At 34.3% G+C, this 16,093-nt stretch overlaps 2 protein-coding genes across 2 annotated transcripts in view; one reads left to right on the forward strand and one right to left on the reverse strand.

The window, feature by feature from the left end:
* The first annotated feature begins 1,414 nt into the window (after nt 1-1,414).
* Nucleotides 1,415-14,252, forward strand: LOC108578622 (sushi, von Willebrand factor type A, EGF and pentraxin domain-containing protein 1-like). The gene is made up of 32 exons (XM_017941986.1): nt 1,415-1,705; nt 1,787-2,074; nt 2,547-2,802; nt 3,070-3,267; nt 3,959-4,123; nt 5,511-5,693; nt 5,833-6,045; nt 6,628-6,828; nt 6,901-7,149; nt 7,243-7,491; nt 7,641-7,859; nt 8,105-8,199; nt 8,294-8,612; nt 8,747-8,959; nt 9,039-9,200; nt 9,377-9,673; nt 9,765-9,907; nt 10,025-10,124; nt 10,213-10,426; nt 10,505-10,671; nt 10,776-10,864; nt 10,947-11,056; nt 11,136-11,308; nt 11,401-11,615; nt 11,680-11,887; nt 11,968-12,141; nt 12,204-12,295; nt 12,353-12,489; nt 12,553-13,468; nt 13,541-13,694; nt 13,781-13,969; nt 14,035-14,252. The coding sequence occupies exons 1-32, from the start codon at nt 1,415-1,417 to the stop codon at nt 14,202-14,204; spliced, it is 6,849 nt and encodes a 2,282-aa protein (XP_017797475.1). The 3' UTR covers nt 14,205-14,252.
* A 971-nt stretch (nt 14,253-15,223) lies between these two features.
* Nucleotides 15,224-16,093, reverse strand: part of LOC108578643 (mesencephalic astrocyte-derived neurotrophic factor homolog) — a 1,281-nt gene continuing 411 nt past the window's right edge. Inside the window, exons 2-5 of the mRNA XM_017942010.1 lie at nt 15,916-16,014; nt 15,703-15,827; nt 15,481-15,622; nt 15,224-15,399 (exon numbers count right to left, since the gene is read on the reverse strand). Of these exons, the coding sequence (XP_017797499.1) occupies nt 15,224-15,399; nt 15,481-15,622; nt 15,703-15,827; nt 15,916-16,000 (528 nt within the window). The 5' untranslated portion in view covers nt 16,001-16,014. The remainder of the gene's footprint in view (nt 15,400-15,480; nt 15,623-15,702; nt 15,828-15,915; nt 16,015-16,093) is intronic.

Genomic DNA, 16,093 nt, shown 5'->3' on the forward strand with positions numbered 1-16,093 from the left:
GGCTCGCTGTTTACTTTTCGTTCGGATTCTTTTTTCTATTTCGTTCGGAGTGTTCGAACAAGTGATTACAAACTATTGGGAAGAAATGAGAGATAAGGAAAAGAACAAGTTTATTTTCCACGAAAATAAACAAAGTGGTTATTTATAATTCATTTTTTGATTTGTCGGTAAAACAGGTAAATGTCGTTCTTCGATTTTTTACGTTCTCTTTTGTTGTACTTTTAGATTTGTCGGGTGAAATTTTTCTGATTACAAACTACAGGAGGAAATGTCCAATATACGAGAACATTTATTTTTACGAAAAGTTGATTAATATTATCGAATGACTTTCATAGGGTAAAACAGAAAATAAATGCGAAGAGAAAGTCGTTTGTAATTCATTTTTAGTTTTTGGTAAAATAGGTAAATGTCGTTCTTCAATTTTAACTCTCTTATTGTACTTACAATTTGTCGTTGGGTAAATTTTTTCTGATTATAAACTGTAGGAGAAAATTTATTTTCAGGAAAAATTGATGAATTTTATTAAACGACTTTAATAAAATAAACGTAAGAAAAAAACAAACATAAAGTGGTCGTTTATTATTCGTTTTTATTTCTGTCGAAATTGGTAGAAAGGTTCTTAAATTTTAGTTACCCACATTTGCCGGGTAATATTTTTCAAGTCACGTCGAATTATCCAAAGAGTTAGACCGATCAGCGTTGAAGAATCGTAAAGTAAAAGAGAATTCGCGACGTTCCTTTTACCGAATCTTTTCCCCATTCGCTTCCTATTTCCCAGTGCTTTGGATTAACGAACAAACACCAGTTCAATTGAATTTGTTAACAAATCGGACATCCGTCGAGATCAGTCGATGAGCATGAACACGTGTGCACAGTATAAATGGAACAGAGAGTCCCTTGTTCTCAACTTTTCAAAGCTCGTAACACCACTCTTCGATGCTCGTTTACGCTATCCTCCTCGAAGCAGTAGCAGTTCGCCTCAAAGTATCGCCGGTCGATCTTTCGATATATTATCGTAAACAGTGTTTTTTACCTTCGAATTTATCAAAGTAACCATTTGAAAATTACAAATTTTCCAATATAATCGCAATATTCGTTTATCTTCCACACCGCAAAATTTTCCCACTTAATTGATATATCTGGTAGATCAAGAAGAAGAAAAGAAAAACAAGGTAGATTTCCAACGACATGTGCAAACGGCGACGAAAAAGAATTTACAAAAAAAATCGCAACTAAGTTCAAAAGTAAACGTGTCAATTTTCTGTGAGTGTAGAAAAGTTCAGAGAAAATTCTGTTTCTCTCTCTCTCTTTTCGAGACGTGTCTTGAGATCCGTATATCGACCGACGATAAAATCACCACGTTGTACTATTTACACTTCGCGTAAAAAAAAAGAAAAAACCGCGAATCGTAAAGATGATCGGTCGAATGGCGAGGATACGCGTATTAACATTGCTATTCTCGTGTTTGTTAATTATCGTGTCACTGGACGCGATTACACGATTCGACGAGCAGCTGAATTTTCGAAGGATCGACGAAACAGCAGCGTCGTCGTTGCTCGATTTCAAAGATAAGAGAAGCACGACGAGTCAGCGTGGTTTAAATGCCAGTTTAAGGAACGTCGAGAAAACTTTCAAGAAGAAAGCAGCTACGTTGTCGCGATTGTTGAAAATTCACATCGATTATCTGAGGAACGATACCGACCGGGTAAAATTTTCATCCAGGTTTTTGCAAATCTACGTGTATACGTTCAGAGATGAGATTTTTTCTATCGAAACGAAATTTCAGGTGGAACTGGTGTTTCTCGTTGACGCTTCGGGATCGGTGGGCTTGAAAAATTTCCAAAGCGAACTGAATTTCGTGAAGAACCTACTCTCCGATTTCTCTGTGGAACCCTCTGCAACCAGAGTCGCGATTGTAACGTTCGGTGGTAAAAGAAACATTAGACGGAATGTCGATCAGATATCTCGCGTTGGTGAGAACGACAACAAGTGTTATTTGCTGAACAGGCAGTTGAACAATATTAATTACACTGGTGGAGGAACGTACACTCGAGGTGCCCTTCTCGAAGCTCTTGTAAGTCCACGAATCCATTTTTAGTTCTTCTGCTTGTACACGCTGCTTGAACAAATATTCACACTTATATGAAAGTTACTTTTTTTTTTTAAGAAAAAAAAAAAGAACTAATGACACGATATGTTATTATTAAAAAATATAGTTTGTCATCAAAGAGTCTCCTCCACTTGTTATCAACATATTCTTGGAATCTTTGTTTCTTTATCAAAGAAAAAAAAAATGAAGATGATGTATACATATACAAATTCTCCATATAAGTGTAAATTTTCACTGTACTCTGTATTATATATTTTATGCATTATTTCTTCTCGGGAGAAAATTTCTCTGATTATTTCGAGATTTCTCTTCTTTCAATTAACGTATAATAAATGTTATCTTTAATATATCACGCTGTATGTAGGATATTGTTGAAAAAAAATATATATATATTCGAAAATGAATTTTCGAAATTTAAAAAAAAAACAATTATCAGATGATACTCGAGAAGGGTCGATCAGACGCTAAGAAAGCAGTGTTCCTAATAACTGACGGATTCAGCAATGGCGGCGATCCACGGCCTGCAGCGAATCTATTGAAAGACGCGGGTGCAACGATATTCACGTTTGGAATAAGAACAGGAAACGTCGACGAGCTACACAACATAGCTACATTCCCTGGATACACGCACAGCTATTTTCTCGATAGTTTCGCGGAATTCGAGGCTTTCGTGCGACGAGCTTTGCACCGTGGTGAGTTTCGTTCGAAATATACGATATGTAGGAAAGAAATGGAAAGAAAAAAAATCATAATTGGAGTAATAGTTTAAATAATTCCAATTCTCCAATTTTTATCATTTTAATCGTAATAAAGAAAAGAAAATAAGATTAGCATTAGTCTGGTAAAAATATTCTCTTTTCGAAGATTGTATTGTTTCTTTTACGAAGACGAAACAGAGAAAGAGAGAGAGAGAGAGTGCATTATCTAATTATGAATCGCCTCCGTTTCCGTTGTTACAGATTTGAAAACGGGCAAATACATGCCAGTGACGTTTCCAGATAATTGCAATCTCTTATGCAGAAATATCAGCGAAGTCGGAAACGAGTGGAATTGCTGCGATAATTTCGCGACGTGCGCCTGCGGCACCGCAACTGGTCATTATGCTTGCATTTGTCCCACCGGGTATTTTGGCTCCGGTTTCAATGGCTCTTGTCATCGTGAGTTTGTATTTTAAAAAAAGAAAAAAAAGAGACGGGAGTTCTTCTTCCATATTCCGCGTGATAAACGAAAGAGTAGTAATAAAAATATAAATGAAAGGAAAAATTGAATACTCTAATTATACTGGGTGATCTGTTAGTCTCTCGCACCGAACATATCGATAATTAGAAAATTTCAATAATTAGACATACCTTCTACTTTAGGAAAAATATCGAAGCTGGTAGAGATACAAATAATTTTCACGTTCAAGGCGATCTCAAGATCGTAAAAGTATAACTTGTAGAATTTATCATAGAATGCTCCAAAAAAAAAAAAACTATAGAAGAAAAAAATGCAGATGTCCTTGAAATCGGAAGAAAAACCGCGAGAAAGAATAATTTCGAATCGAATACTACCGAAAATGCTTTCGTACTTGTGAATCGAATAACTCCATCAAAGACACTATTTTACCCTACTCTTAAATGCAACGAAGATATTCAAAGTGTAACAGAACATACGAAAAGATAATAGACGAAAGAAAAGAAGCAGGAATAAGAATGAATAAGAAACAAATTGATAGAAATTGATACAATTTTTTGCTGTAATTTCAAAGAAATTTTGAGAAAGAAAGGATGTGTCGCGAGAGTACCGTTTCCTTCCAATATATTCTACAGTTACACGATACTGTTCGATTACACAATTTACTTTCAGCTTGTCCAAATGGTACCTACGCATCTGGAGAAATTTCCGGTGATTTCACGTCCATGTGCATATCCTGTCCCGACGTGAATCACGTGACCATTAAAGTACCTGCAACTTCCGTGGAGCATTGCGTTTGCGCTTCCGGATTCACCACAGACCGGAATAAATGCGAGGGTAATTTTGACGTACTTCTTTATTTTTAATTTTAATCGTTTTCATTCATTTAATCGGCTACCAAATGTATCCTATACCACCGGCAAGAAGAGGCATATCTCCGGTTAAACGTTCCACACCTTTCAGAGGATCGGGATATTCCGGCCAGTAAGATCCATATTTTTCCAAACGAAATTTTGGCTTCGACGCGAGCCAGCCGTACTGTAAAATCGTGTAACATTGATGTATAGTAGGATTGAATTATTGCAGCGATTAGCAACTTAATGAAATATTAACTTATGATTCGAAGAAGTTATTTGAAACAGCTGAAACGAAAGATTCTCTTGTGCTAAACATCGACGTGTGAATTTTGGGAATTAATTTTCGAGAAGAATGGTCTCGGTATTAGGTAATAGACTAATCAGAAGCAAACTATGTGAAAATTGTATTTCTACAAAAATTTCATCTACGAGTTGAACGATGTTTAAATTGATAAATTAGGTGGTTCGAGGTTGTAATTTTGTAAATTAACAAAATTACAATTGTAAAGATTTTTTGGCAATTAAGATAATTCAAATGATTAGAACCTCTCCGCTCGTCGTAATCGGAGCTGGCAAACAAGTTTTTCCTTCTTCTCGAACGAATGCCTCTGTGGCAACGACAGTCTGTTGCTCCTTGCATAGATCCTGCATTTCTTTCTGTAATTTACTTAACGTAACAGGGTTACCGATAAGTATTCGCCAATTATAGGAAATTTATTTCACGTGTATACGTACACGTGTTCATTTAACAGCCACTCGTAATTTTGGAACCATTTCCTTCTCATCCGTCTAGCTTTGTACACGCCCTCGGCTAGATTCCTCGAGATGGCAACGAAATCGCGAGGCCTCTTGTCGAGTGGATCCATTATTTCGTTATTAGCTAGCTTTTTTCTCGATCTAAATTCACTTTCAACTAATCTGAACCCTGATGCAAATTTCGATTTATTCAGAATGAAGTTAGAAATCGTATACAATCAGCTATAGTAAAATAAAAACAGTAAAGAACGAATGAGTTTAGTCGACATTGAAAAAAAAGGTATCGATCGTCGTTTTTAAAAAGCACTTCTGATGATATATGAAAATTAGTATACTCAGCACTCAATCGACAACAAATTGCAATGATAAAAATTGCCAAAACAAACCACTGTCGTTCTTTGTTTTTTGCCAAAACTTTAAAAAGTGTTAAATTAGAATAGACTGAATAAAAAATCGAATAAAATTGAATTTATCCCTTATGTTACTATCGATATTTTCATAGAAAATATTTGCATTACAAGAGCAAGTATTTTGTGAAATTACTACACAATTGAGAAATATTTTTTAGTATATCGAAATATAATAGTCTATACATCTCGAAATTATTTCAGTTATAACTTGTCCAAGATTAAGGGTGCCGGACAATGGATATTTGGTAAAAGCTAGCGCGTGCAGCAACGTTGTGCACGCAGCGTGTGGCATACGATGCAGGATCGGTTTCTATCTGACTGGCGACAGTATTCGTCTCTGTGGAAAAGACGGTAATTGGTCCGGGAACGAACCGAGATGTTTATGTGAGTAACCCTGTACATTGTTTCCCCGAAACTGCAATTCGTACAATTAACAATATTGTAAATGAACATATTTGAAGTTTTTATTTATGAAAATACGCTGAAATATGCTACCCATGTGCTACCCCTCACGATTAAACAGTGAAGACATGCCCTCCGCTTCGAGCACCTGCCCACGGTCGAATGCGCTGTCAAAACGAGGAGGATGAGTATTTGATTACAGAAAATTCGACAGCGTATCCAATCGACGCACGATGTCAGTTCAAATGTGAAACTGGATATCAACTTCGTGGAAGTAAATTTCGCAACTGTTTGCCGCTGTCGCAATGGGACGGTCTTAAAGCTACGTGTAAAGGTGAACTTCGAATTTATGGCTTTACGCGTAATCACGATAAAATAGAAACTTCTGTTTTGCAAGATACGGTAAATTTTTCTAGGAAGATCGATATGGTCTTAAAATTCATTTGGCACTTGAGGATTGACTTAATCCAGTGGTCAATTTAATTCAGACGTTGACTTGGACTTAAGGTCACTTTCAGCGAGATACGTAATTCATGTGTGATTGCTATGACTGCACGCAGTTTGCTTTCAAAGCGCCTGCACAGTGCTTCTCTTTCCTTTTTTTCAAAAGAAAAGTAGGAATATTATTCTTAGAGGATCTTGCACAGAGAATGGGATAAAATGCCTTCTTCGATCCTAGGGTTCCCTAGATTTTTGAATTTCCTAGATCTGGGGTCCAAGTGGAGGATCAAGTGAACCCCTGAATTTAGTCGGCCATTTCAACCGTAGAATCTCTTTGACCCAATATTCAGACAATTTTATGTTACGAAATGTTCCGAATTTCTGATGTTCCGTTCACTTTTTCGAATAGCAATGAAATATGAACGTATCAAGTTGGTTACTTCGAATTCATTTATTTATTCTTCTACGTTCACAGCAATCAGATGTGAACCTTTGAAGAAAGTTTCTCACGGTGAAGTTTCCCCTGAAATTTGCTCTGGTCCTGAAAAAGTGCCATTCGCAACAAACTGTACAATAAGATGCAGGAACGGTTTTGTACTTGAGGGACCGCGTACCAAATTTTGTGGCGGTCGTTCTGGAGTCTGGTCACAACGTCGAACTATCAATCGGTGTATAGGTATCGTAACATACTACTTTCTGTGTTTATTTGAACAATAGCTAAGCTAGTATTATTTTTTTTTTGCTTCAGACGAAACACCACCTTTAGTCACGTGTCCATCGGACATTATTACGGAAAATTTACCGGGGAAGAATTATGCGTACGTTAATTGGACGACACCAGTGGCGAGTGACAATGCAGATGAATTGCCCACGTTATGGAGCAAACCGTACGTTAATTTTCCATGGAGGGTGAAAATTGGTACACGTACAGTAGTGTACGTGGCGCAAGATTCGTCTGGGAATAAAGCTAGATGTAAATTTAAAGTGAAAGTCCTTGGTAAGCTCAATTTTTTTTTTATTCTTTTTCTCGTGCTCTAAAATTGATCATCCTGTACCAGACTATTTTGGTTGTAAGACGAATATCCTTCAGACACAGAATCACCAATGATCGAGAATTGCATAAATCCTCCGACACTCTTCACCGACAACGGACTTGGATTAAGCAACGTAAGTTGGAGCGAACCTGGCTTTTACGACAATTCTAAGACACCTGTACGAGTGGAGCAAACTCATCGGCCAGGGGAAAACATATTTCCTATTGGATTAACGAAAGTGGTTTACAATGCAATCGACAAGTACGACAATAAGGCGACTTGCGTGCTAAATGTCACTATAAAAGGTGCTACATTTCACTTTAAACGGTCATTCCTGTGTGACACTTTCAAAAATTCGATCCTTTTTTCGTAATTTTTTCAAAATTACACGTATATTCAAGAATGTACCGTGAAATTTTTGCAAAGAAATTGCAAGTATTATATCTGTTTTCAGATGTCTGCGAAGAAGTGACAAACGTACTGCACGGTTACTCAAAGTGTTCCTCGACGTTGGAAAACGGGACGAACGAGTGCACTGTCGCTTGTGAGGAGGGATTTGGATTCGCTGTCGAAGAAGAGCCAAATGTTCATATCGTGGAAGATATATTGCTGCTGAAATGCAATGGAAATTCTTCAAATTGGACCGAGGACAATTACATACCAGATTGTTCGGGTATACCGACCTTAACGATTCTATAATGCATACTCTAAAGTTTACACAAGTTTCTAAATTCAACAACATTAAGAATTCTTTCAACCAACTTTTTCCTACTCAAAAAAAAAAAATAAATTTGTTACTCAAATTTATGAAAAATTGATTACAAATTCAACATCAAGTGGTCTTAATCTCTTTTTACTGCTAACTCGTGCATATGTCTTTAATCGAAAGTATTTATTACACTTTATTTTACTATACAGAATCGACATTTCCAAAAAGCGTGTCCCAAGAAGGAAGCATCGTATTAGAGGGAAATGGAACGGACGTGTGTGATAATGAAACCACTCTTCGTGAAGTAAGTATCGATCCTTCGTTCACCTGATAACGTAGATTGCAAATATCACTTTTAGAATATAATATCACCCTTTTGTTCTTATTATTTAAATTAGCTAAGCGAATATATCACTGCCGATTTAAGAACGACACTGCTCGACATTTGTGGAAACGATATCGAGTGCAATTTAATTACGTTCGATCCCGAATGCGAGCAAAGCCCTCTGCAATTGGGCACGGTGTATTCTAACTCGTTAAGAAAGCGGAGAGAACTTCGTTCTGGCGATACCTCTGCCATCGAGTTATTCGTGAACGATCAAGTGAGATGTGCCAGGTTGAAACGACACGCGAAAGTGAACGATCAGAGTGTGGATAAAACTAAAGTGAAGATGAAAAAGAAGAAGGAGAAAATTGGGATCAAATTCAAATTTTTAGGTAAGAGAATTAATAAAAAATTTCTAGAATTGATAATTTTGTTTGAAATTGATAATTAAATTGCTAAGAGATTTTCTTAAAATTTCTATTTGCTTGATAAAAAGGAAAAATTGTTCGAATTTGATTTAATTCAGCGAAAATAATCGAGGAGAACATCGAGAATCCTCGAGAAGGTATACAAAAATTGAGACAGAAGATCGAATCGTTGTCTCAGTCTGGAAAGTTGAATTTGTTGAACAACAAGACGAACCAACTGATCGCTCAACTCGCGTTGAATTTGCACCTCGTCTTTAAGAATTTCCAAGAGCTTTGTGATCCGGGAAGTGTTCTGAAGAAACATACCTGCGGTGAATATAATTAGACTCAATGTTTGTCTATTGTAATATCATGGAAACTCTGTTAGTTGGTTTTCTTTTTCAATTTTAGTAAAATGTCCATTGGGCACTTTTTTCAATTCCTCGATTAAACGATGCCAGCCTTGCCCCATTGGAGAGTACGAGGACACAACTGGATCTTTAAAGTGCAAACGTTGCCCCGAACATACTTCCACGAGAAAAGTTCATTCGAAATTTTCAAGGGATTGTATACGTGAGTGTTTTATGAACAAATGAATTTTTTTGTATTCCTCTTTCATTTCTTTTTATTTCATCTATTTCTTTCAACTCACCTTATTTCGTTCCCCTTTGCTGAAGAAAACAGAAATTCAGAATTTCTGAAAATAAGAAAATTCTTTGTTCGTGAAAATATATTTTACGTTTCTTTAGATTTGTGCAAGCCGGGATATTATTCGCAGAAGAAACGTCATCAGAGTACACGTTTCGCTCTCGAACCTTGCCTAACATGCGACATTGGATTTTATCAGCCGGAATTTGGACAAACTCAGTGTTTCTCGTGTCCAGCTAATTCTACTACCAGTAACCGTGGTACCAAAGGTGTAAACGATTGTCTACTTCTTAACAATATCGAGAGAAATATGTGCAACGCAAAATCATGCTTGAACGATGGACAATGTGTAGAAGAAGAAGATAGCTTTAGCTGCGAATGCCTTGACTATTATGTCGGTAAGAATTTCATTTAGTGCTTTACTAATGGTAGGTAAGGGTATTTTAGCAAAAAATTACGATTATACATAAAATAAAAAATTCGTGCCAGGCTCTAAATGCGAGTCGTTTCAAAATCCATGCGATTCTTCGCCCTGTTTGAACGAAGGCACATGCAACATGCAAAGTTTTGCAAACAGTACAATTTCTTACGTTTGTACATGCAAAAATGGATATTCAGGAAGCAACTGTGAGGTAAAATAGTTGTAATTTATTGATATAATTTTATTTATCGAATTTATTGCAATTTTTTAGAAAGTAACGAATATAAGGAAAAATAAATTAGTCAGTAATATGAATAATATTTTTTAGGTATATATCGATGAATGTACCATTAATCCCTGCCAGAACAATGGTACTTGTGTAAGTACAGAGAGTGATTATACCTGCGAATGCAAAGACGGTTTCGAAGGTATATTTATAAATTATTTCAATGAATTTTTCCATGAAACGATTAATTGTTGAAAATCTAGATTTTTACGAATAAATGTATCGTTTAGGGGAATTTTGCGAGAGTACCATTAATCATTGCGAGCCTTCGCCTTGCATGGAGGGATCCACTTGTCGCAATATCAACGAAACCTGGCAATGTTTCTGTAAACCGGGTTTTCTCGGTCGGTATTGCAATTTATTACCTTGTGATTGGCTACCGTGCAGTGGAAATTCATACTGCATAAATATCGAAGAGGAAAATGCGACAATAATGAGTTACAAGTAATTAATAAATAAGTGTAGTTTCACAACAGATGATATATATTATTAATAAAAGTTAATGCATTATTTAATTATCAGATGTGAATGCATAGATGGTTATACTGGAGCAAATTGCACGATAAAAGTAGATTATTGTGAGAGCCAGCCGTGTCTGAACAAAGGAAAATGTCTCAATAGCGTTTCTAATTACACGTGCACGTGTCCTGTTCCATTCACAGGACGCGATTGCGAGACTGGAAAGTATAGTCTTGAGAAGAACTATTTCTTTTTTGAATCATCGATCATTTTAACAATGAGTTGTAGACTTTCATAATTTTTTTTTTTTTACTCATTCTTCATTACTTTACAGAATTATCATCTGATTATGTGATACACTTTAGTAAATCAGGAACTACGGATTATGTTAGTATGAAAGGTGCTATAGACAATCTGTCACAGGTACTAAAGAACATTAGACAATATAACAGTTAAAAATAAGTAATTTTTCTCCTTTTCATTTTATAGAAGTACTTAATTTTAGTTGACAGCATGCTTGTGGCTGCAGTCGAAGGACACGTTCAATTATGGCACTGTGTTATCATACGCGACGCGTTACTACGATAACGCGTTCACTTTAACCGACTACAATGGGTAATAAGAAAATCCTCTCCATAGAATAAAATTATCTTTGCCTGTATACCTAACATTATTTTCTCGATCCCTTTAATAGACTCGTAATATACGTAAATGGCCATAAAGTAGTAACTGATATTAAAGTAAACGATGGTCATTGGCATTTCATCTGTTTTACCTGGGAAGCGGAAAATGGTTTTTGGAATATATTTATCGACGGAATCTTAAGAGACAATGGCACTCAGTTGGCAAAAAGAAGTACTATTCAAGGTACCAAATATTTTACATACGTAAATTAAATTAAAAAAAAAAAAGAACTTTACTTATAAAAAATAATATAAAAAAATTTTTTCTGCGATAAGGCAATGGAACTCTCGTAATTGGACAAGAACAGGATCGAATGGGTGGAGGATTTTCAGAATCCGAGTCCTTTTTGGGTAAATTAACTTTATTAGACATTTGGAGCACAGTTTTAGCGGGGACAGATGTGAACCACTTGTTCAGCACATGCGAAAAATACCATGGGGACGTAATCGCGTGGTCACAGGTGCAGGAGCACGTACACGGTGACACAGTGGTAATTATAGTGTTCCAGTAAATGCACCGAGTTTTCATTATGACGATGAATTTCACGTTCTTAGATATTAAGCAGCCCGTTTTGCCATGGCTGCCCCTTACCTGTTGTACCCTTTAAAGGTAACATAAATGTTAGCGAAGATGCGTCAAAGATCACTTATTACTGCGAGAATGGTTATGTGGTGCGATACCACAATAAAGAATACCGATCTTTGAAAGTAAAATGTCTTAAACAAGGACAATGGGAAGGATATTATACGCCCGTTTGCACCAGTAAGACGAAATACTTTGTAATATAATGGTCAATCATTTTTTCTAACATAATTAAAAAATGGACGTAAAAATAATTTGAGGAAGAAGATGTGGCTTCCCGGGATATTTTCCACGAGGTCGTGTACAGGGTAGATCGTACTTATTCGGGGATAAAATACACTATTCTTGTCTGCCTGGCTACGAGCTTCGAGGAAATCCCCGTAGAGTTTGTAACGCTGATGGAAAATGGAGCGGATTACCACCAATTTGTATAGGTAAAATTTAATCTCACCTATAAAATAAAATTTAGTTATTGTTGCACCATTTTCCATAATAGGAAAGACATGCAAGAATTTACTGGCCCCAGAGCACGGAGATATCGAATACGTGATAGAAGAATACGAAAGGGATGATCTTTCCATTCTACAGGTGTGATTAATTTGTCACTATTGTGAAAAAAAGAATTTTTACTAATTATCGTTTCAGGTAGGTCAACAAATTGAATTCATGTGCGAACTTGGATTTCGTTTAATAGGAGAAAAGTATCTAACATGCATGGAAACAGGGTTATGGGATCATGAAAGACCCACATGTGTGGCATATGGATGCCCACCGCCAAAACAGTGAGTTGCATTATTATTAACAATAATAATTTCGCGATAAATATTTGTTTAATATCTATGCAGGATTGAACATGGTTATATAATTTCTGCAAGTTCGAATAATTTGCATGAAACTTCCGACACGAATTTCAGCGTAGAAACGTCCAATGACACATCTGAGAAAAGTTACGATTTTAATAACGTCGTTGGATATTCTTGTTACTCGGGATATAAGTTTCGGGGTAATAATTTCTTGAAGGAATTCAAGCTTCAGTGTACCGAAAATGGTACCTGGATTGGATTTGTTCCTGATTGTATACCTCTTAAATGTTCATGGCCTACCTTCGTGAATAATGGCATGTTACTGTTTAAAACGCAAGACAATGATACTATTGAGCTTTTTGAAAGAAAATCATCATCTAATGACACAAATATAGGAAGCACATCAGAAGAAAGTGATTATGATTTCAAAGAAAATCAAGATCTTGAGAACCAATTTGTTGCTGGCTCACATATTTCAATAAAATGTAATGTAGGATATAAATTAGTAGGTGATGGTGTCAGAATTTGTACAGATAATGAAGAATGGTCATCTCCATTATCCTCTTGTGAGCCTCAAGAATGTTTCATCTTAAATCACCCATTTTTTCAAATTCTTAATAAAAAACCAAGTTTGGATAATCATACCACTATTTGGGGAAATAATCAGAATAAAGAATTGGATGGTAAAGAACAGTATAATGGCTTTTATAAGAATTTAGAATACTTTGTAGAAGGTCATACTTATAAGAAGAAGATAGTACTTAGCTGTAAAAACAGTGATGAGATTAAACTGAACAATGAAAACATTCATAAATCTGTTTCTAATTTAACATGGTTCTGTAATAAGCATAGTCAGTGGGAAATTATTGACATACAATTAAATAACACCATAATGGCAGCCTTATTTAATAATGAAATAGATAATATTTGTCAAAAATCAATGTGTGCTGAAATCACAGTAAGTAATATGTGGTTATTAAAGAACAAATAAAGATTTTAATGAGAGGGATTAAAAACAAATTATCATTAGGTTCCAGAGCAAAGTTATATTGTTGAGAAGAATTATTCAAGATCTATTAATAGTACTATTATGTTCAAGTGTAACCAAGGCTATATTCTTAAAGGCAATGAAAAGTCTGTTTGTCTTCCAAACAACACTTGGTCTGCAATTCCTTCTTGTAAACGTAAGCTTGAGAATAAAGTAGTCATTTTAAATCATATGTATAAAATAATATACTATTGAAAAGTTGACATGTAATTTTTATTTTAGCTGTAACATGTGGAAAACCACCTAAACTTGCAAATGCAGTGATAAAAGAAGACAGTGTTGAAACAGTAATCTTTACATTTGGCAATACAATTACTTATGAATGTATACCTGGATATGTAATGTTTGGTCAATCAAATGTAAAATGTCTTGCAAATGGGAAATGGTCTAGAACATACAGTAGATGTTCAAGTAAGTATAATGCTATATAATACACAATGCTGTATCATTCTTTTTTTATTACTTAATATTTATAGGACTTTCATGCAATAAACCAAAACTTCCACCGGGAGCTACTATTCGTGGTCGCTCCTACTTGTATCAAGATCAATTGATGTACATATGCCCCGGTGGTAAAAAGCAAGGACTAATTACATGTAAAGCAGATGGACATTGGAGCGATTCACCGAAATGTAACGGCTATTAATAAAAAGAAGTTATTAATGCAACTACACTGACACATATGAATTTAAAATAAAACATAGCAAATTTATTAGATAGTTTTTTTTATTAAATGCCACAATTATTAAATCTTTGAGATTTTATAATACTTTTCCGTTTTACATCTCATAAGTATGTTTCCACAAAATAATATTACTGTTTAAGTGACAATGTTCTACCAATAATAAATTTTAATGTTATACATAAGATATTCTGTGCACTTATAAATATCATTTTAGAATAAAGGAAAGCTAGCTCTGACAAATTGTAACACATTAATGAACCTTTAATACTGAACATTTTATAGATTTCTACTATTACTATCTAAAACAAACTTTCTTTTTTGTGCATAAAGATAACGTATTATCTTATCAATATTATAAAATATTGTTAAAGAATATACTACAAAAATTAATTGTAAATGCTCAGTGTAACAAAAAAAGAATGAATAAATATATATAACAACACATTGCTGATAATTCATCACAAATACATATCTGTCCATATAGTACACAGCATTTTGGTATAAATAGGATCCATACATGTATAAACGCACTGTATCAGAATAGTTGAGGAAGAGCAATGAAAGATAAAAACATGAAAATAATTTGTTGTATGAAAAATTTGAGTTATTTATATTTATCTAACATTGGTATGATAAAAACGGAGCACCTTTCATGATATTTAATTTGCATTAGCATGGCTACACTAGAAGGAATCCTCCTTTCTTTACAAATTTTCACTGCTCAATATTCCTAATTTCTTAAAACCATGTCTAAGATATTGCTTCGTTAATATAATTTAAGAGTATAACTTAATCTTAACCACTGAAATTTAAATGCATATTGCTTTTAAAAATTCCATGAAATGAATTTTACAAAATGATTTTTATACATATACACAAACTGAAAAAACATATAAATACTGTTAACCATTTTGTAAAAAGGAATATCCAAAAGCTGAGCCATACTAACATAATAATATATCTACATCATTGAATACCTTTCAAAGTTCTGATTTTGCACTGCTAGAATATTTAGGTTTCAGTTCTTCAATTCGCTTAATAAAATCTGTTTTTTCTATGCAACCATCACATGTTTGATCCCAGTCACTCAATATTTTTCTCAAATCACGTACCTTAAGTTTCTTGAGATCAACAGTATTAATATCAATTTGCTTCTCTAGAATTAAACAATATTATAAATTAAACTAAAAGTAACTGATATATTTTTTAACACAGGGTTAATCAAAAGTGAGCTTACCATATCTTAAATCACATATCTGAGCATCTTTCTTCTTTAATTTTTCACATACTTTATTTGCAGGCATAGACCAAGATAGAGGTTTACTTAATTCACTTAAAATACCTGTTGCAGATTGTTCCAAACCACCTAAGTAATAGCACTACAAAAGGAGATTATTTAAAATATAAACAATACACTATGTTTATTATAGTAATATTAACATTCACCATAAATACTTACAAATCTGTTTTCTTTAGATTTTGTATCTTTACAAAATTCTTTAAATGCTGCTTCTATTTTCCTAGTATCTTTTTTTATATCTTCAGTTAAAGTATTAGCAAATTTTTCCACAGTGGATACACATACTGAAATGTTACCAAATTAAAAGAATTTATAAATTTGAATAAAAACTATGAAAAACACTAAAAAACAAAATTGAAAATGCTCACTTACCTTCACATTCATCATTTTTTAAAGCTGTGACAGTATATATTAATCCAATAATAATAGACAGTATCAATAGTACTGAATTGTTCATTTTGTATATATTTTCTATAAAAGGAGAATAAATTTTGTTAGTATATCATATAATATTGTACAAAACATTAACAATATAATTTCACATTACATA

The sequence above is a fragment of the Habropoda laboriosa genome, unplaced genomic scaffold, assembly GCF_001263275.1.
Source record: "Habropoda laboriosa isolate 0110345459 unplaced genomic scaffold, ASM126327v1 scaffold45, whole genome shotgun sequence".
Lineage (NCBI taxonomy): Eukaryota > Metazoa > Arthropoda > Insecta > Hymenoptera > Apidae > Habropoda > Habropoda laboriosa.